Source organism: Falco naumanni, chromosome 11 (assembly GCF_017639655.2).
Source record: "Falco naumanni isolate bFalNau1 chromosome 11, bFalNau1.pat, whole genome shotgun sequence".
Taxonomy (NCBI): Eukaryota; Metazoa; Chordata; class Aves; order Falconiformes; family Falconidae; genus Falco; species Falco naumanni.
The window spans coordinates 15,096,266-15,116,612 of NC_054064.1; the positions used below are offsets into that span (position 1 = coordinate 15,096,266).

At 38.9% G+C, this 20,347-nt stretch overlaps 1 protein-coding gene across 1 annotated transcript in view; it reads left to right on the top strand.

Annotated features, from left to right (window-relative positions):
* The window catches only part of DPYD (dihydropyrimidine dehydrogenase), a 367,931-nt gene that overhangs the window by 277,845 nt on the left and 69,739 nt on the right, over nt 1–20,347 (top strand). The window contains exon 19 of the mRNA XM_040610420.1: nt 18,113–18,255. Within this exon, the coding sequence (XP_040466354.1) occupies nt 18,113–18,255 (143 nt within the window). The remainder of the gene's footprint in view (nt 1–18,112; nt 18,256–20,347) is intronic.

Genomic DNA, 20,347 nt, shown 5'->3' on the forward strand with positions numbered 1-20,347 from the left:
CAAATAGATGCTAATTAAAATAATAAAAATTAAGAAAAGCCCTGGTGAAGTCTACTGCTAGGTTTGTTTTCCGTTAAGTCTCAACAGCTCTAAGTCTGATCTTGCTCACCTTTCTCCCCAGATAATAAAAATGAAGTCAAAATGTCTTCTGACTTCCAAGTGCAACTTGAACAAGGACTAGAGACTGTGATGGCATGCAGTATAACTCCTCAGCCTTTCATACAATTGAAAGGCTACTACTGACTGCAAAAGTTTGTATAAACTGTGAGAACTGTGTGCCTTATGATATCCAAGTGGCTGGTCAGTGACTGGTTAGAAGTGTCACTCTGGCTTGCCAACCAGTCTCCAACAATTGCACAAGTTAGAGGGACCTAGCTTTCTGCTCTCAGTGTTGCAGGCAATGCAGAAGTACATTTTGTACAGAAGCAGTAATTCTAAGTGGTTAAGCATCATGGGTCATGGGCTGGAGCACAAAGAAGATAATTTCAGGTGGTAGTGTTCAAGTTGGCCTGGAGGTCTGCAAAGCTTTGTTGCTGTGTACATATGTGATGGATTCAACTTGAATACAGATTATGAGAGTTTAGGGAGCTTCAATACATGAGGCAGAGGAAAGACCTAATAAAGGAATAGGGTCCAGATCCATGTGAATGCATGTTGATGTTACAAGCTCCCTGCTGTTGATGGTGCATGGCCCATAATTATCTTTTCTGCTGGATTGTTATTCCATACCCAAAGCAACAGCAGGGTTTGTAATACAGGTGGTACTTGAGAGTGATCAATGAGGCAGCCATCTTCCGTGGAAACTATAAACTGGACCTGTCACTTACAGAGCAGACGTTCTAATTGTAGTTCCCCCAAAAAACCCAAGAATCTGCCAGAGTTTGCAAACAATTCTGATTAATAATTGTATCAGTAGAGGTTAAAACCCCTCAGTACTGACCTGGTGTGTCTTAAGCATGTTCTTTTTTTCCCATATCTTACTTTGCGTATTGATTTGCTGTAGTCACCAAATGGCATATACTGTTTGTAGAGTCCATCTGTATTCAGTGGAAGACATATTCTCATCTTACTTGAAGAAAAAACACATTTTTACATTTGGGAGGGGGGGAAATGCAATACATTTAACATCAAAATATGAGTTAACATAAATAGAAAAAAGAGTTATTTTTAAAATTTGTTACCATGGAGCCTCCTCCTGTTCTTCCTCCTCTCTGTGGGACAGCTGTGCTTGCAGCATAGACCAACTGACTATTGGGTTCTGCCATCAGTCTGGGGATACTACCACTGCTGAAAATAAACCCCAGCTTCTCTATTGTGTGCTAGCTCCTCCACCTGGTTCGGTGGCTTCAGTAGTTTCAATGGCTTAGGCATCCCTGTGAGGATGTTGGCACTCCCACTGTTCTCCCTACCTGCAAAACACTGGGTTGATGTGTTTTAGAAATGGGTCATAAAGTGGCTTGAAGAGAAGGTTTCAGAGTTACATGAAACTGTGTTTGCTGACCATAATCCAGTTGCAGGATATTTTGACAATCAGATATGGGTGGTTAAAAAAAAATAAATATCCTTGGAACAACATTAAATCCAGGACATCACTTTACATCCAGCAGCACCAAAAGGACATGCTTAGGCAGTTATTGCTGCTGTCCTGCTTCCATGTAGGAGTAGCTTTTGAAAGTTCTATCACTGGTTAACTATGATTTATGATGAACTCACCATAGCAAATAGATCTTTATTTACCTAAATCCTGCTAACATTCTGTATTTTTTAGTATTCTACTTGAATGATGAATAAATCCTATTGCCATCTTCACACATAAAATACAGAACACAAAATAGAGCAGATTTGTTTAACTGGGTAGATCCTGGGTTTGTATTTCACTCATCCCTGATGAGTTATTGCCAGAAGCATTTATGAAAGTATTTCACAACCATAAGAACATTTTTTTTACCTTTCAAAAGAATGCATCTAATATATAGTAGTCAGCTAAGGGATCTGCATTTTAATGTGCCTTTTCATGCAAGCACACCATTGCATAGAATGAGCTGTACAGATAACCTCCTCACACACAGGAGATACAAACGTATCCTACAAAATCTTTTAGGAAACCTGCTGTAGTAATTTGATTTTCCAATTCGTGATCAATTTGTAGTTTCTCCCTTGCCAGGTAATTGCAAATGTCTTCCCTATTAACATTCACTGTATAATAGTCTTTACTAAGTCCTGTCTAAATCTAAAAGGAACTCATGGTCAGGGACTGAGCCACCATTATTTGGGTTAAGCGAAAGCTGAGTGAGAACTGTTGAGCACGGTGTCCCACTGTTTCAGAATGAGAAATCCATTGCACAGCTGTGGCAGATACATAGAGAGGGTGTTTTTAATGACATGAGATCTGTCCATAGAATGTATGCTGCCACACCTGACTCAGCGCCGAGGTAATGCTGATGCTGTGAAGAACATTGTTACAGGTAGCTCGAAATGAGGAGAAGGCGGTGAGGTTTTTTGCAAGCAGGCATGCCGATGAAGACATGCTTAACTGTGTTATGGTTGTGTTTGGCCATTTACATATGTTTCATGGCCCTATTGGGTGACCTGTTGGTTTTCAAAAGAATGTATGATTACTCCAGTCCACATTTTGGTTGGGCTGAGCTTATCTTACTCCCTGTCAGTTATTGCTGTGCTTATACTGTTAATGCCATGTCAGCTGCCTGCCTATTGAATACACTGGCTTTGGCAGTATTTTCACCGATTTTTGGAGATATGCCTACTCAAGAGCTGCTTAGATTTTAATAGGGAGTACTCAGAGAAATCTAATTCTAGGCCCTGATAAATTCAGTGCATCAGGAGCATTTGTGAAGAAAGTATTGCCAGACAAGGCTTTTAAGAATTGGTTGCTTTTTCTTACAAATTGAGCAGCTTCTTCAGAAGTTATTGAAGGTGGGATTTGAAGAATTCAGACATTTAAGGAGGATCTGGTGGCAATTTACTTTCCCTAAGAAATATTTTGGAAAAGCCTGCTGTATGGTACAATCTGGTTTATTTAAATAATGGAAAGGTTGCTTGCATCTTTGTTGTTCATAAAAACACGTTAAAATATCAGTTCTTGACAGGTATCCAGAGAGGAGGTAAACACTACCAGAGGCAGGGAAGTCACCCCAAGTCTTGCTCCACCTTGTTGAGGGGAATTTTAGGAAGAAATTCCCTCCTTCATGGGGCTGGCACACAAATTTGTTTCCGATCTCTATTTTTCTTTTCTTTTAGGCTCTTTATTTCTGAGAACACCCCCAGCTTACTATCAAAGTCAGATAGTGTGGGGTCATAAAAGGGTTTCAAAAATAAAGGAAAATCGTCACTCTTACAATCTCTTTTCCAAATTTGTGATTCTTGCAGGGCTGTCTCTGATGTCCTTTGCTATTTCTCTCTGTTCTTTATAAGTAAGACTCACTGAGCAGAAGGTTTGCTGGGCAGAGAAGGCAGGTAGTAGTGGTGCTCTCTTCTGCTTACGGTACCTGTGTTGCTTTCCTGAGCTGCTGTTACCACCAGGACACCTCTGTGTCTGAGAGCCCTTCTGGACTGTCCCCAAATAGGCCAAGGACTTGTTAAGATACAGTTGGTGATATGCATTCACTGTCGGGGATCTCACGGGCAGCTGTGAGCAGATGTGCTAAGCATGTACAGCTAAGAGTTATCCTGCTGAACTTCAGGCGCTTACATTAGGAGACTGTTAAGCTTCTGTCTCATCACTGTAAGGAGATGGATGTTCTCAGAGGTGGGGTTCCTTTCTTGCTCCATTGACTGCATCAGAAATTTGAGGTCAGTATATTCCTAATCTAGGTACCTGTGTCAAAGGTCTGAGATAGTGTGTGCCTACATTTTGTGATGAAGTTCCAGTGGTTAGGGAAGTAAATAGTTCCATTTTTTCTGGTGCAGGTTAGACTTTTTTTTTAAAAAAAAAAAACCAAACACAGATGTGTCTTATTTTAGCCCAGTCCATTTTCTAATCTGATATCATAGGAGAAAGCGATATTTGTATGCTTGACATTAAAATATCTTCCAATCAGTTAATGTAAGGCATCTGGTGTTTTTCTGTATTTTAATAAGCCCTAATAACAGCATTGCAATCCCTTAATGCTCTTTCTCATATTCTTGTTACAGTAGGTATATGGCACACATCTTCTGGTTTAAAAAGCTCAAAACAAATTTCAGCAATTTAATCTCAGTGTTAGAAAAAGGATCACAGCAGCTGCTATAGTATTTTGTATTTAAGCTAGTTTTTGTAAAGACTCGTGACATGCTCCCTGGGAGCTAAATATTGACAAGCATGCTCTGGCAAGCAAGATCAAGCTTGGTGAGTTAACACAGCTCGAGTCTCTGTATTGACACTGTAACCCAACTCTGAAAACTATTATCCTACACCATTTATTTTGTCTTTATAGGTGATACTGTCTACTTGAATTAGGAATTTCTACTGTATTTTTAATATTCTAGCTCTGGATTCGTATTTGATTTAGGACCGCAATACATGCAAGGTTGTTGTGCATCTGTTTGATGACATCTTCAGTAATGTATGGTGTATAGAATCACAAATGACAGCATAAAACCTTCATGACTTCAAACCTTTAAGACAGAGGTAAAAACCGAGTGTAAAGTAACTTTAAAATCACATCTTTTATACTGTAGAACACACCATGTCCTAAAACTGTGAGTCTGTGAAGGCTGTTGATCAAAAGTGAAGCTTCGATATGTATTCATAATGTAGGAGATTAATTTTGTGTTCTGTAGGTAAAAAGAAAAAATAACTTTTTTTTCTCATCGTAAGTGCACCATGTTTATTTTACTTTTTGAATTTCTGAATAAAGAACTTAAGCCTATTTGGGCTTCTAGTAAATTTGGCATATACACTAAGTTGATTACCAGATGCATTGTGCAACATATGGCATTGTACAGTCTTTGTGTGCTTCATAGTATTTTCTTAAATTACCAGCATTTGTTTTGATTCCAAAAATGCACTTGTCTCTGCTCTCTAGTGCTTTGGACTTAAATGCTGGCTTTTCAGTGCTGAACAGATGTGTTAGAGTTTCACATGGAACATTCATGCCTTTGTGAGTCTTCCTTTTTGAGCTTTCCATACACAGTATTATGTCAGCGATAGCTCATGCAAATGGGATCTCTTTATTTTCATATGTACATTGATTGCTTAAAATAACTTTCAGAATTCCTAGTAATTCTGTGTGACCAAGAAGAACAGGGAATCAACCCAGTTTTGCCCGAAGATTCTACCCCCAGAGTGAATCAGTTCTTTCAGATTTGTGTTATTTTAGATTAAAGAAAAACAGGAAGGAAGAACATAATTCCTTTATGGGTGACAGCAACAGTCAACAACAGTCCTGTATGCTTCTGTGAGCAGTGATATTCCCATGCTTGAGGCTGTGGTTTGAATGGGCATAAAATTTGATCCATGAAAATACACAGAATAAGGTGCCCAGGACATTAGTATGTAATTTACTTCTAAGAGGAGACTGCTTGAGTTGATTTAGAAAGCATACTTCTGAAAAGGTACACTTTAAATTACCAACAGTTTTCGAGAAAAAGGCAATATGACATCCTGGGACAAGGGATGAGAGATGTGTGACCAGGAGGGCTGACTGCTGTTTTTTCTGCTCAGGTGGGACTGCTTCTTCACACACAGACTTCCAGGCCTCCTGTTGCACCCTTTCTCTTCTTTTAGATAAAGATATTAAACCTTTGTATAGCATTTGGTTATCTTCTCCTAGAGCCATTGCGTAAGTGCCAGGTGTTGCTGGTGTGTGTCTAGCAGCAGCAGCAGTGTATGTATTCTGATCAGTATTTTAAAATCAACATACTCTTTTTGGGCCCCTGGCTTTCTGTTAATTGACCTTTACTTCGATCACTGAAGACCAGTGAATGCAGTTTAGGAGTTGTGTTGCTGCCATGTTTCTTCAATGGAAGCCGAGGGGATGAGTAAGTATGTAAGTTAAGTCTCTTACCCTCTGAGCTGCCCTCATTGGATAACAATTAAAATGACCTGACAGAGCATTGTACTAAATTCCCTCACATCCCCTTATGTTGCTTTGAATACATCAGACAAATGAGTATTTAGGCCTATTAATGCTGTTATTTTTTATTAATGCAGAAAACAATGTTATGTTACATGTGTTTAATTTTGTCTTGAAATCAGCATTGAGTTGTATTGCTCGTCACAAGCAGGACTGATATAGCCATGTTTTAATTGCCAACCCTTGATAATATATCCAAGGCTAGTAAAGGCCTCTGCGAATAAGGTTTGTGCTTCCTTTATGCCACAAATAGTTTACACAGCATGGACATGCTAGTATTTTGCTTTCCATTAAGGCATTAAATCTTCAGCTTGCTGTACATTCTCAGCTGAAGAAATGGAATGGAACTTCCTGCAATTGCGAAGGTTATTAAAAAGAAAGAACAGAAGAAAAAGCCTTTGTTTAAAATCCATCCACAGCCAGGGTCTCAGCTAAAGTCAAGGTATCAACTTTCTGTTGTGGGGGAAGCTTTTCCTTCATGGAAAACTAAGTATTGTTATGTAAATTTCATTATAAAAATACCAAAGTGTAAGAAACTAAACATTTAGAAACTTATGGTACCTAGTTATAAAACCGTAATTATAAGAAAGTGTTCTTGTGTAATGAGCACTGCATGTCTGTCATACAGTGTTTTAGTGTCTACGGCAGTTAATAGCCGAATATTTTCATTATTACCATTCTGTGAGCAACTGCCATTCTTGAAACTGATTGATGTTTAGGAATAAAGCACTTTTATTACATGTTGCCAACTTCTGAGGACCAATCTTATAACCTATAGTGCCTTCAAAGGAGTGATGATACCTCCTCTTTCTGGAACTAATCACATCTGAAGAAAGTGAAAGGGTGAAAACATATTTTTTTTTCTTGAGAACCTCCATTGCATTGTACACTGTTCTGCTACAAAATGATTATAGTGTTTTATCTGCCAAAGGTGACACGGGGGAAAGATAACTTTACAGGAAGAGAGATGTTTGAATTTGGGCGACTGGCACTGTGCAGTGGCTTGGCTTGAGGCAGTGAATTTATTTGTGGGTTGATGAAACTGTGGTCTCAATTTTTCATTGTCTGGGTGCAAAACAGTCTTCTGACAGGGTGTGCTGTTTGCAAAGTCTTTGCAAAAGTTTCATTAGTTTAATTTGTGGATTTGTGCTCTGTCCAAACCAGCACACAGATCTGCAATTTCAGGGAAGAAAAGTACAAGAAAAAGAAAAGAGAACCCCCTACCAAGTGTTTATCTTCTTAAGGCCACACTGTCTTGCTAGGACCTAGGCGATCTCTAATCATGCTTTGAGAGTTTTTCAAAGGAGGAAAGCTGTAAGAAAACATCGCAGGCAAGTTGGTGGTAAATATTGCTTAGAGGGAACTCAAAGTTTGTGGAGGTTTTGTGCATATTTTATGCATTATTTAAATTTCTTCATCCTCATCCTGCCTCTGTCCCTTATAGACCAGTCTAGAAAGGATAGTGCCCTCCAGCTCCACTGGGAACTACCAGAGAATGGGACCTTCATGTGCTTTCCTCACAAAATAAGGCAGGGAAAGAAACTGATGCTACTTTAACGCTGACATATAATGTAATGTCCAACCTTAGCTTGTAGGAGCAAGTTCAGATGCTGACACTAATCTAAATGCACCAACATGAAGCTCTCAATGACTGTATTTGTACTTCAGAGATCACCTGAAGTTGGAAAACTTTTGCTCCTAAGATCCTTCAGGTTCTGTATTAAAATACGGCAAGTCTTGGAAGCTGAGGAATCCTCCAAGAAAACTATTTTCAGGAGGATAGAGCAAGAACACAGCTGTTCTCTCCTAACTCATAATTTGATCACAGATTATAACTGGTCCTGCAAAAATCACATCCCTTCCAGCCTTCAGTATGAACAGCTCTAGTTTATGCTCTTGTTCACATGAGTCTCTGTCTTCCCAGATCCCTTTGTGTCGAACTGCAAAATTGCAAAGTGAAATTGTCAAAAGCTCCCATACTTTTCTTTTCCCAACCCTACCCCAGTAGCAGCAGCTTGCTTTCCAAATATCTCAACAGACTCTGGCATGGCCCTTCTTCTTTCCAAATGATTATACAGCCCACCAGCTTACAGACATATCCAGATCCCCACGAACATGCCAGGTAGGTAGTTTCCATTTATTGCTGGGAGAAAAAGAAGTGTCAAATAGCTTCCTACTCATCCTATGGCAAGTAGGGCTGTGTGCTTCAACTACCTTAGATATAGCTATCAGTTCTCCTACTCTTGGTTGTGTGAGTCTTGAGAAATGGGAAGTGTTGAAATAAATGGCTATGATACACATAGTGTTGAAATAAACATTTATTTTAACACATTGTATGTGATGAGCCATTTATTTTAACACTTTTCACTTGAAGTGTTGAAATAACAGGTTTTATCAGGGGACGTGTCATCCACTGTTTTATGTATATGCGAATATGGAAATATATCTACTGAGTGTGCGTGTATATATATACTCACACAGATTATATGGATATGTAATAATAATATGGTAGATGTGTGTGTAGACACACACCACACACTTGCACAGGCAAACACAGTGTTTTCTGCTGAAATAGAGACATTTGTTTCACAAAAATTTTGTGTTTGAACCATAATATTTTTAATATATCCATGCTAGATAGTAGCAACTGGATGAGATAGATAAAATAGAGTCAGACAAAATAAAATAAAGAAACCTCAAAAGAGGATAAGAGTGATCCTGAGTTATGTAAATGGAGAAGTAAGTACTTCATCTGAGCTTTCTAGATCTGGTTTCTTTAGTTTGCTGTGCTTTGATAAACCGAGCTTCCCTTTCTGTAATGAACTTCTTAGACGAATGTTTATTAAACAGTTCATAGTATGCTTCAGATTTTTTAAATAACCTGAAAAGTTGTTGTACTGCATTTGTCATTAATGTTCTTAATTTTTAAATACACTGTAGGAGCCTCAGCATTCTGCTCAGCAGCCAGTCACCACTCTTCCAGTGTATCCTTAGATATACTAAAATTGCCTTTGTGTGATTAGAATTATGTATGCGCTGAAGTACAGGCACAGACATGTAGACTCACATACACGTCCTGCTTTCTGGCATCAGGGTCATGTTGGCCATGGTAGCTGTTGTTATTAAGGAGGTTAAAACCCACTGAAAGAAAGGTAGTGGTGCCTCTGAGGCTGACAGAGACAAGGCTGCCTTTGAACAAACCTGTAAGCTTCTCGGTAAATAGCCACAAACACTTCTACTAGATTTTGAGTTAAACACATTTGTCTCTGCACTGAAATAAATGGACAGTGAGACCTACCGTGTGTTAAAGTGAAGCATTCACATCTTTTGGGGGGGAAGGATTGCTGGGCAGAATTTGGCAGGAATTCATTTGTCCCCCTGTGATGGCTGCAGTGGTCTAGTCTGGTAACTGTGGGCAATATTTCTTAGATGGGCTGTCCCCTTGGCTTTTATGCTGGTCTAATTCACATGTCTTTTTGCTTGTGTTACATTGGGTGCATACCCCAGTTGTTACCACTACTTTTATTATTTTATTATTATTCTTTTATCATTATTTGTATTGGTTTATTAGCACTACCAATGTCTCAGTAAAAGGCAAGTTTTGTCCTGGCCCAGCGGAGGAGTGCAGTGCAAAAGGTGCAGGACCTCCTTCAGCTGCACACTGTGCTCAGCAGTGTGGCACCAAACCAGGTGACTCAGACTCTTAAGTCATGATGGGGGAGGGTTAGCAAAGCAGTCAGGAAAAAGAAAGGGCATACCAAGCCAACTAAAGAGCACCTGTGAGACAAAGAGCACTGTGCAAAACAATTTCCAGCTTCAAGTCAAACCAAAATAGAAAGAATGAATGAAATTAAGTAATGAACATCTGATAAACTGCAACAGAAGATGTTTTGCTAACTTTCATGCAGATCACCAGAAGTAGCAATTTTTAGTGGATCTGTAGTTTTCAGGGAGAGAATGGCTTTATTAGAAAATGTTTAACCAGCTCTTGCAGCAATTGCAAAACAATTTGTATCTGTCCTCTTGATTTTTCCTACTGAAGTTCGATATGAGTGAAAATCCCCCCAGGTCTTCCTGGATAAATAATATTTACAGATAAGAAAAATTTAATATTTTCACCCTCTCGGATTCTAACCTTTTTAATTGAGAGAAGTCTCTGATGACTGCTAAACATTTATTGAATGAGAACTCTGGTGAGTTTATGAACTTGCAGTTGAAAGGGCATAAATAATCATTAGTATCAATTCATAAATGGTCAAAATAAATCCTAAAAAGGACACTGATTTTTCTCTGTGCTTGTCAAAGTTCCACTTTTTTTTTTTCTATTTGGGTACATTTTTTTTTTTTTTCAAAGGAAACATAAAGCAAAATTATTAGTACTTTTTCCCAGTCATGGGTTGGACTCAAGCCCATAGCTATCCCAAATAGATTCAAAGGAGAAGTAAGCTTTGAAATAAAAAGGAAGGGGAAATAAGTATCAAAGAAAATATTAACACCAGCCTTGGCATAGGTAGTCACAATATGCTAACAAATATTGGTAGAATGCAATCAGTTGATAGGGTTTCAAGAGCCAGTGATGGCAGAGTGACATAGAAATTGTTTCACATCTGCAGAATCATTACTTTTATTCTAAAGTGTTCGGGTAAAGGCCTGACTTCACTGTAGTCATAGTCAGCAGAACCTTTGCCATTGATTTGGCAGTGCTGGCATGTCACCCTTCACAAATTATCCATAAAATAAAACATAAGGTAGCCATTACTTTGAAGATGTAGGCTAACTCTTGTAGGGACACCTCATAAAGTGAATATTCCTTTGAATGCTCCATTTGGTAAATGAATAATTAAAAGAAATAGCACATTATTATTAGTGAATTTGGCAAATGGCTATTAATGTGTGAGTAATAATGGACTGAAGGACTGACCAGGCTGCAAAATAGATAGGGAGCAGTGAAGAGAGTCTTCTCTGGATCCTGAGATGTGTTGCACTTTGCGGAATTAAAGCCATGGCAAGGTCCATCTTGAACTTGCTCTTTGGGCACTTCCCGTATTTTTTAGCACGCTGAATATCGTGTCCCCGATTTGGAGACCTCCTAACAGCTTGGATAGTCTTTCTCTCTAAAACATGTCTATTCATGGGGTTTTCTTTTGCATGTAAATGCATTCTTTGGCCATTTTGAAGGATGTGCCTGCTACACTGTTTCATTAAACTGCCACGTTATCGGGTAATTGTTTAAACATAATGCCATAGCACTATCAAAAGGAAAGGTGAACTAATGGCATTTGCAAATGTCAGGGATTATCTTAACACTTTTATTATAGTTTATAAAAAGTAGGTTCAGGGCATTCCATGGCAATTATTTCCACAGAAATTGGTTATTTAAATAAATTGCTAATTATCTCGATATGACAGTATTGAAAACCCTGCTAATGAGTTATTTGATAAGTATAGCTTATGGTGGCCACCTACAGGTGGGAGAGCGAAAGAACATATAGAATAATTGCAATCAGAAGGAATGCAATGCAAATGAATTGTGTATAACCTGTCCGTTTCCCTGGACTGTTTGTCAGTGCAGATGATTATATATATAAAGTACTTTGATCACCAGTACTAGGCAGCATACACGTTATGCAGAAAATGTCTTAACAAAGAATTGTTTTCAGTGGTTTTTTCTTAATCCCCAAACTTTCTTATCTAGTTACTTCCTGCAGCATTGGATTGATCATCTACTGTGCCTGAACTTTTGCAGACCAATTCCCTTATGTAATGCTTTTTCACCCAAGTCTGCTATTTGCTGTCATTGACTTCTTTTGTCATTAGCTTTATTAATTTTAACAGTCAGGGAGATAACAATGTCAGCTGTCTTCCAAGAATGTATTTACAGAGGGAGGGAGGGTGATGTTGCTTAGATTTTGGGGTTTAGCAGCACAGACTTCATCAGTAATTCATTAATCAAAAATAATGTATCAGCTATTTTTTCTTCGTAATATTTAGGCTCTGTGGTTTAAATCTGATATTAAATTTCTAAAGAACTGCAATGTAATATAATATAATGCAAATTAAAAATTAATTTTACTTTACAGTGCACAGAATGGGGAGAATTGTGACCCAAATTCATTTTTATTACACCTAGTAACCATAGATACAAAGATTTGCTTTTAAGTAATCTACTAACCAAAGGTATGAGAGTTTGCTTTCCTTTTAAATCTGGGTTTTTTTGTTGATAGAGAGTTTGATAAAGACCATTCATACAGTTTCAAGATTCAGGCTCAGTGTCATCTGTTTGAAATGATTCACCTTGGTTCTGTTGGCTGTTTTTTAATGGACCTGGATCATCTTTACCTAAAGGCACATTTTGAGCTGCTGAAGTACGTGCTAAAAGACTTTAAACTACCGTATTGGTACAGTATATTGCAAGTGAGAATGTAGCTCAGTATTCAAGACTTGTGGGGTTTTTCCCCACTGTGTTTTTTCCCCATTGGTGGATGACTGGGATCAAGAAGGTCTGAATTGTTTCTGCTGGGAACTTCCAAAGCTACTGCATTGCTTGAAACTTAGCACCAGGCTTCTTCTTGAAGAAGACGTTAAGTTTGCCTCTCAAGTCTCAATCTATTGAACATTTCTGATGCTAGGCAGGATCAAGTCCCCTGGGTACTCCAAGGGCTTATGAAGTTGTAATAAAACCTGTGTCTTCTGGCATTGGTAAAGGGTTTTTTATTTCCTAAGGAAAAATAAACAATCAAACAAATAAGTAGGTATAATACCTCTCATCAGTTTGTAATCAGCCTGCTATCCTCAGAGGACAGGGGCAATGCTGCCTACCTGTGCTGGCCAAGGAGAGGCATTTGATTGACGTATGTTCTGCCTCTTCTTCGTGTTGTATTTTGCCTACTGAAGTCCCTGATAGTAATGAAAAATCTCGGTTTTTATTTGAAAAAAACAAACAACAACAAAACTCTTTGTTTTAAGGCATGAAAAAGGTCAGTGACTTTTGTAACATATAATTATTTTATTATTTAAATCTTTATATCATAGCAAGTATTTGTTCCATAATGAGAGACTTGAAAGAGTAGTTTTCAACATAATGTAGCATATCATCTCCACCAGGTATGTTTTCTGTCTGTCTTCCATTTTCAAGGGAGTGTTGATCTGCTTGAGGATAGGAAGGCTCTGCAGGGAGATCTGGACAGGCTGAACCCATGGGCCGAGGCCAGTTGCATGGGGTTCAACAAAAAGAACTGCCAGGTCCTGCACTTGGGTCACAACAACCCCACACAATGCTCCAGGCTTGTGGAAGACTGGCTGCCAAGCTGTCTGGAGGAAAAGGACCTGGGGGTGCTGGCTGAAAGCCAGCTGAATATGAGCCAGCAGTGTGCCCAGGTGGCCAAGGCGGCCAGTAGGATCCTGGCTTGCACCAGAAACAGTGTGGCCAGGAGGACTAGGGAAGTGATCGTCCCCCTGTACTCGGCACTGGTGAGGCTGCACCTTGAATACTGTGTTCGGTTTTGGGCCCCTGATTGCAAGAAAGACGTTGAGGTGCTGGAGAGCGTCCAAAGAAAAGCAGCGAGGCTGGTGAAGGGTCTAGAGAAGAAGTCTTATGAAGAGCTGCTGAGGGAACTGGGGTTGTTCAGCCTGGAGAAAAGGAGGCTCAGGGAAGACCTTACCGCTCTCTACAAGTACCTGAAAGGAGGTGGGTGTCAGTCTCTTCTCTCAAGTAGCCAGCGACAGGACAAGAGGAAACTGCCTCAGGTTGTGCCAGGGGAGGTTTAGACTGGATATTAGGAAAAAGTTCTTCACTGAAAGGGTGGTCAGGCATTGGAACAGGCTGCCCAGGGAGGTGGTGGAATCACTATTCCTGGAGGAATGTATTAAAAAAACGTGCAGATGCAGTGCTTAGGGAACATGGTTTAGTGATAGACTTGGCAGTCCTGGGTGAACAGTTGGACTTGATGATCTTAAAAGTCTTTTCCAACCTAAATAATTCCATGATTCTATATCAGCATTTTCCCCAGCTACAGGTGATTAACTAGTGGAACATGTCAAAGTATGTGGTAGATGCTTATTTTTTAGTATGTTATCTGCCTTTCAAACGCGTGCTGGGTTTGGACCTCAGCTTCTTAAATACCACTGGATTTATCAGCAACATTCTGCAAATTCCAGCTACTACTTACAGCTCTTTTAAAATTTGGCATTAGATCTCCTTTATTTCAACCTTTTAAAAACTCCTTCTCCACAAGTGTCTGTAATGGAATGTATTGCCTTCCTGTAGTACTAATATGACAATGCAAGAAAATAGAGACTCTAGGTCAAATTCAATGCTCATTTGCCTTTTTTTTTTTTTTAAGTATTATTTGCCTATTTTTTTTATAACTTGGCATCACTATTGCTTGTGTTCTTTCTTGGGTTTTGGCTTTAACCTGGAAGGTTGTTTCACCATTTCATTAGTCCATAGGATCTCTATCACAAGTAAATAACATTGTATTCCAGACCAGTGGCTTTTCTTACAGAAGGGGAAGCTTCTGAACTGTTGATAAAGAAATTCATGGGAGAGAATACCTGCCCCTTCTGATGTGCTTGTTCCGTATTCAGTGGACTAAAGAAAAAAAAATGCAGAGATGAATAGTGACACCTCAGTCAGTCCTCTGCTTGTTGTTAGAGCCATGTATTTACTCTCATCAGAAGCACTCATGAAATGTTTTTAAATTCATTCGGGTGAATTATATATAGATGAATGGAATACTTTTGCGATCATACCTATTTCTCACTAATTTGCTAATCACCAAACATAAGTAATAACTCATATTATGAATATCAAGTGCAGCTAGTACCAAAAAGTACCTATGTTCAGTAATAAATTCCAAGTCTCATTGCCATCTGTGTTAGGCTTCATCAAATCATATGCTTGATTTCTTTGGGCTGAATGAAGACCTTTCTGATTACCTATTGTGCTGAAACCTTAAATAAGCTGTCATTTGCTTCTTTTCCTCTACTGACCGTTGTACAGACACAGTCATTTAAGTGAGAAGGTGGCTAATGTAATCAAACAGAAAAAAGGAACAATTATATTCTGGAAATATTTTCTTGTGGAACTCTTTGCTGCAAAATATCATTAAGGTCAAGGGTCTATAAGGCTTAAAAACTGATTGAATGCAAACTCTCAGAGTTACATTGGGGTTAAAAGACCTTCATGCCTCAAGGCAGATGTCAGTTCTTAACTCCTGTAGTTTGGTAAGAAATTTCCCTCTAGCCACATGATTTCAGAGTTACCAGCACCTGTATTCTTACACCTTTCTAAAAAATAACAACCTCATCACAGTGAAATTCTGGAACAGCTGTGTCAGTGCCTGAAAGCCATATAGCAAGTCTGATGCTTTACCTGTAGCCTCAGTTTCAAACACTGAATATTTGAAGAATTTCACCAACTAGTGTTTTTTCATCACGTTATTTTCAATGGTTTTGGCTGTGTAATGTACATCTTGGCATGTATGCCCTCCAGAAGGCTTTATAAATAAATCCGTGAGAGTAAATAGTATGGTTCCATTTTTTTGGTCTCAAGTCTTTCGCTAAGACTGGACCATTGATTCTGTCATAGTGTTTGCTCTTTGGACACTAACAGTCGTCCTCTTTCTGAAAACCATTCTGTTCCTTTCAAATACATTACAATTGATCTAGCTCAAATGACAGCAAATAGTTATTAGCGTCCTGTGGAAAGTTCCTGTAGAGCTCCAGCTCCTTTCTGTGATCTGTTCTGGTGTGATCTTAGATTCTTTAAGGCCGTTTCGGTGAGATTTCTTATTTTTATGAACTAGGCTCTAGTTTTTGCCAAAATACACTGATAGTGCATCTTGTGTTAAGCTGTCCATTTATGCAAATGAAAGTTTAGCTGCTGAAAACGTTCCGTCTCTATGTAGTCTCTGTTTAACTAGTAAGAAGTATCTCTGTAAAGCCTGTGAGCAGTCTGATCCCTAACATGGGCATGGAAGAACACCCAGTGTGTTTTGATGGCAGGTGGAAGAGTCTTCTAATCAGACAGTGAGACTTCCAGTTTTTGCTCAGGTGGAGAAATCAGCTGTTGAAGAAGGAGGAGGTGTTGTATTAAGTATGTAGTGAGAAGGCATCTATCCTGAGGCAGGAGAAGTTGTCATTGCCCTAGAAGATAATTTTGTGCTGAATCCAGAGCAGGTGTCAATAGAGACTGCTTGGCTGAGCCTTTGGGTGTGAATGAGTTTAATACTGCAGGGCCAGGGTCTCCTGTGAATTCAGTGTTGGCTGTTAGAGTTACAGTGAGGGGCAGTGGTATGTTGCAAAAGGCAATGTAAACTGAAGATAGTATTTCTAATGGTCAAGACAAACCAAATTTCAGTTTTCTGTAATGGAAAAAACAGCTCCCTGACAAAATGTCAGTCCTATTTAAAGCAAAACATGACAGATTTCGTGACCTGAACTTGTTATGGGATCATTCTCCTCATTGACCCAGCTAGAATGCTGATGCACAAGCAAGGCAGAGGCTCTTTCTAGAAAGCAGAATCATGAGCCAACAGTAGGTTCTCCATAAAGGCCAGTAAACCTCTGCCTGAGAGGAAGCACTCATGGGGGCACTGGAGGGAGGGTAGGTGCTGGGCTCAGTGAGACAGGGCTGCTTGAAAAATGCAACTTACTCTTTATTAAAGACTTTCTTAGATTAAAAATCCAGCCAGCAGGCTGAAGTGCCTCTGTCTCAGAAAGTGTAGAGCAAGAATGGCAACACAGCTTGTTTGGGTTGAAGTTTTGTCTGAAGGAGATGGTGTTGGTCAGGCACCTGAGCAGAGGTGTGGTGATGCAGCAGCTGTTTCCATGTGGGCTCTTTTCCCACACTTTCTAATTGTGGTTTCTTCTTCCTGGGGCTTTATTCATTGCACTTTTTTATTTCTTTCTTCCCTTTCTGTTATTTGCTCTTGCAGAATGTCAAAACTTTAAAGGTTATAAAGACATTCATGAGGGGCGTTCAGAAGTACTTCATTTCATGGTACTTCCCCAAGTTACCTAATACAGTCCCAAAAAGAAAAGAAAAGAAAAAGATAACTATTATCACTTCCTTGCATACGTCAACAGCCAGTCAGTTCCTCTGGGAGCAATGTGTCCCTCCCTTACACTACTGTGTTGCTGTCCAATGATAACATAAAATTATCCTAAAGGTCCTCTAAATTAAGTTAGAAAATTTAAGAATATGGGAGTTATCTAGAGAAATCCTAACTAGGCTAAAAAATAAATAACTAGAAGTGTCAGCTGTCTATGCTATCCATCATTTAATGAGCAGCATCTGTATGCATATTTTTCATACTTGCATACCATCAACAGGATGTAGCCAAAGCAGATGCGCTGCAGACACAGTGTATTGAGATTTCAATCGTAATGCCTCTAAATGTAGCAGGTACTTGTCTGACTCAACCTGTATATGCCATTTGAAAATGCAAGCTTTATTCTTGGAGATACAACCATAAATGAATATACCTTATTCTTTTGAGCTTCTATCATGTTAATAGTTAAAGGGGGCTTAAAGGATTATCTGAATCTGCAGACATCCAAAGGGGAAACATACTAAATAATATATGAAATGTCAAGTCCACTGCAGTGGCACTTTTAAACAATTTTTAGTTAGACATAAATGAGATGTTCGCTCTTACTTGGACAACATCTGTGTTCAAAAACTGAACCTGATTTCTTTATGTAGAAACATAGATCTGCGTCTACAGTGTATGGTAAAGTATTGCTTTCTGTCTCAGACATTGTTAGCCTTTGTTTTGACCACCAGCTAAAATGTTCAAGCCAGCTTTGCAATGTTTATCCAAATGTTTGTGCATTTTCCTGTGTTTCAGTCAAGTTCATAATACTTTACAAGTATTGATACCACTTGAAATCTTCTTGGTGTCAATTTATAAATGAATATAACATCTGCATCCCAGAATTAGATGTTAGTTCCTGATGTTCTTACCATGAGGGATGTGCAAATTACATCAGGATATGTTCTGATATTGCTAACAAAATGTTCTGGTTTTCTGTAGGAAACGCTATTAGGCCCATTGCCCTTCGCGCAGTGTCTGCCATAGCCCGTGCTCTCCCAGGATTTCCCATCTTAGCAACTGGAGGCATTGATTCTGCTGAAAGTGGGCTCCAGTTTCTGCACAGTGGGGCTTCTGTTTTACAGGTAACTTTTCTCTCTTTAAAACATTAAAATTAGAATAACTGTAATTAAAACCATAATGTGTCTTCCTTTCAAACATTAGGATATTGGGGGGGTTATACCATTGAAAGGAATTTTCATGTTTTTAGCTTTGTGCTTCTTGGTGAGAGAGATTCATTTCAGATGGAGGAGGAGTTGCCAAAAGATGACTTTGGGTGTCACAGTACTAATCTGGAAAAAGGCTAGCATGACTATGTCATCACTTTTTTTCTCTGACCTACAGGATTTAAACTTAAAACATCTTTAAACAAGGTTGACACAGAGTTAAGCTTGAGATATGTGATCTTCCTTTATTCTCAGGTTTCGTCTTCTACAAAGAGCCTTTTTGAGGGGAGAGGGATTTTAAGGAGCACTACTTCGGTCCCACTGGGAACCAGTTTAAAGTAACTCTTGCTTCTCCGGGCATCTGTGTCCCTTAAGCGTGTTTATTGGAACAGGAGGTGTAGAGCCGTACCTCCTGCATAAGGTGCTGGCATTGGGGTGAGGTATCGGACTGCATACAGTGGTTGAGGCTGTTTACATTGTCTGATGGGTTGTTTTGAGGTCCTGGCCAGACTGGCATGGTTAGTTAGTCCCTGTCATGGAAGGATGTCTTGGTGGCCTGTTGTTATAGGAACCAGGAAATTGGTTGGAAATCAGCCCCTTACCTGCTCTACTAGGCATGTCAGGGCACCATTGCAGCATATCTAGAATGACTAAGGAGCAGGTGGTGTTTATGTTACACTGTTCCATTGTATATTGTTACATTCTAGTAGATACTCATCCCCTTTATCTGTGGTTCCCATCATAGATAACAGCAGCTGAGGATCCTGTGAATATCGGCTTTGTGTCACTCCATGGGATGGCTGCAGTGGTTTCATTCCCACAATTCACTGAGATTAAAATTAGATTCGGTGTGACCATCCTTCCTGCACAGCTATGGTGACTGCTGAGATTAGTCATTTGTTTGTGCTATGTTTCAGGGGAAATAGATAAATAAATAAATAAATAAATAAAGATAGGCCAGTGCAATGGTTTGGTTTGATGGGGTTTTTTAGTGCACATCAAAGTTAGCATCTCTGGGAGCTGAAGTAGAAGGCTACTACTTACTATGTTCTTTGGATTTATTAATACCAGTTCTTTTTTTTTTTTTTTTTTTTTTTTTTAGTGTGTATTAGAATGCTTGAAACTCTTCTTTTCCCATGGGCAGACAAAAAGTCTGCCTTTCGTATGCAATGGTCTGAGAGCTTATTCCATATAAATACTAAGTAATGGTGCAAATTACAGAGCAGCATTTGTCTACAAAAACATAGGATTGGCAGGGGAATGTTTTTACTGCTATAGGTGCATTTCGTTTAATGCTAATAGAGATGCAGTTTTGATGGCTTTGTCTGTAACAATGTTATGTGAGCTGAACTACACAGAGTGGAATGATTTTCTGTTCTATGTCTGCTGTATCTGTTTCTGGATGACTGAAAATGAAGTTTTTTTATGTGATTTATGCACTTTTCCTTCATATAGACTGTGTAGCTGTCTATTTTTTATTTTTTATTTTCTTTTCCTTTGGTTTGTCCCAATGGTAATGGGAAATTCTGAAATATAATTTAATGCAGACATCCCACTCAGCGCTCAAGAGAAAGAATATTGGATTTACAAAACATTAATTGTTGTTTTCTTTTTAGTAATAATCAAGTTCTCTGGAACTGACTTTCAGAAATTACTTGGATCTATACTGCTCTTCTGCACTTTACAGGACAATTTCTCTTTTCAACAGATTTTTCCCAGAGATAGTGAAAAAGCTCTTTTCTTGTCCTTAGGTTTCACCAGTTTAACTTAAATCATCTCTAGAACTGATTTTAAACTCCTCTGGATCAAACCTATCCTCAGTTTGAGTGGCTTATTTCTGTTTCACTAAAGTAGAGAAGTCATTTAAACTAATCTGAGATAAATGGATTGTAAAGCTGCCATGTAGGTAAGGGTCTGAACTAGTTCAATTACTTTTATTTAAAAATAAGCCTTTAGTAAACTTCATGCAAGATTGTGAGTACAGGCCATAAATCTTTGCCTCATCTTGGGA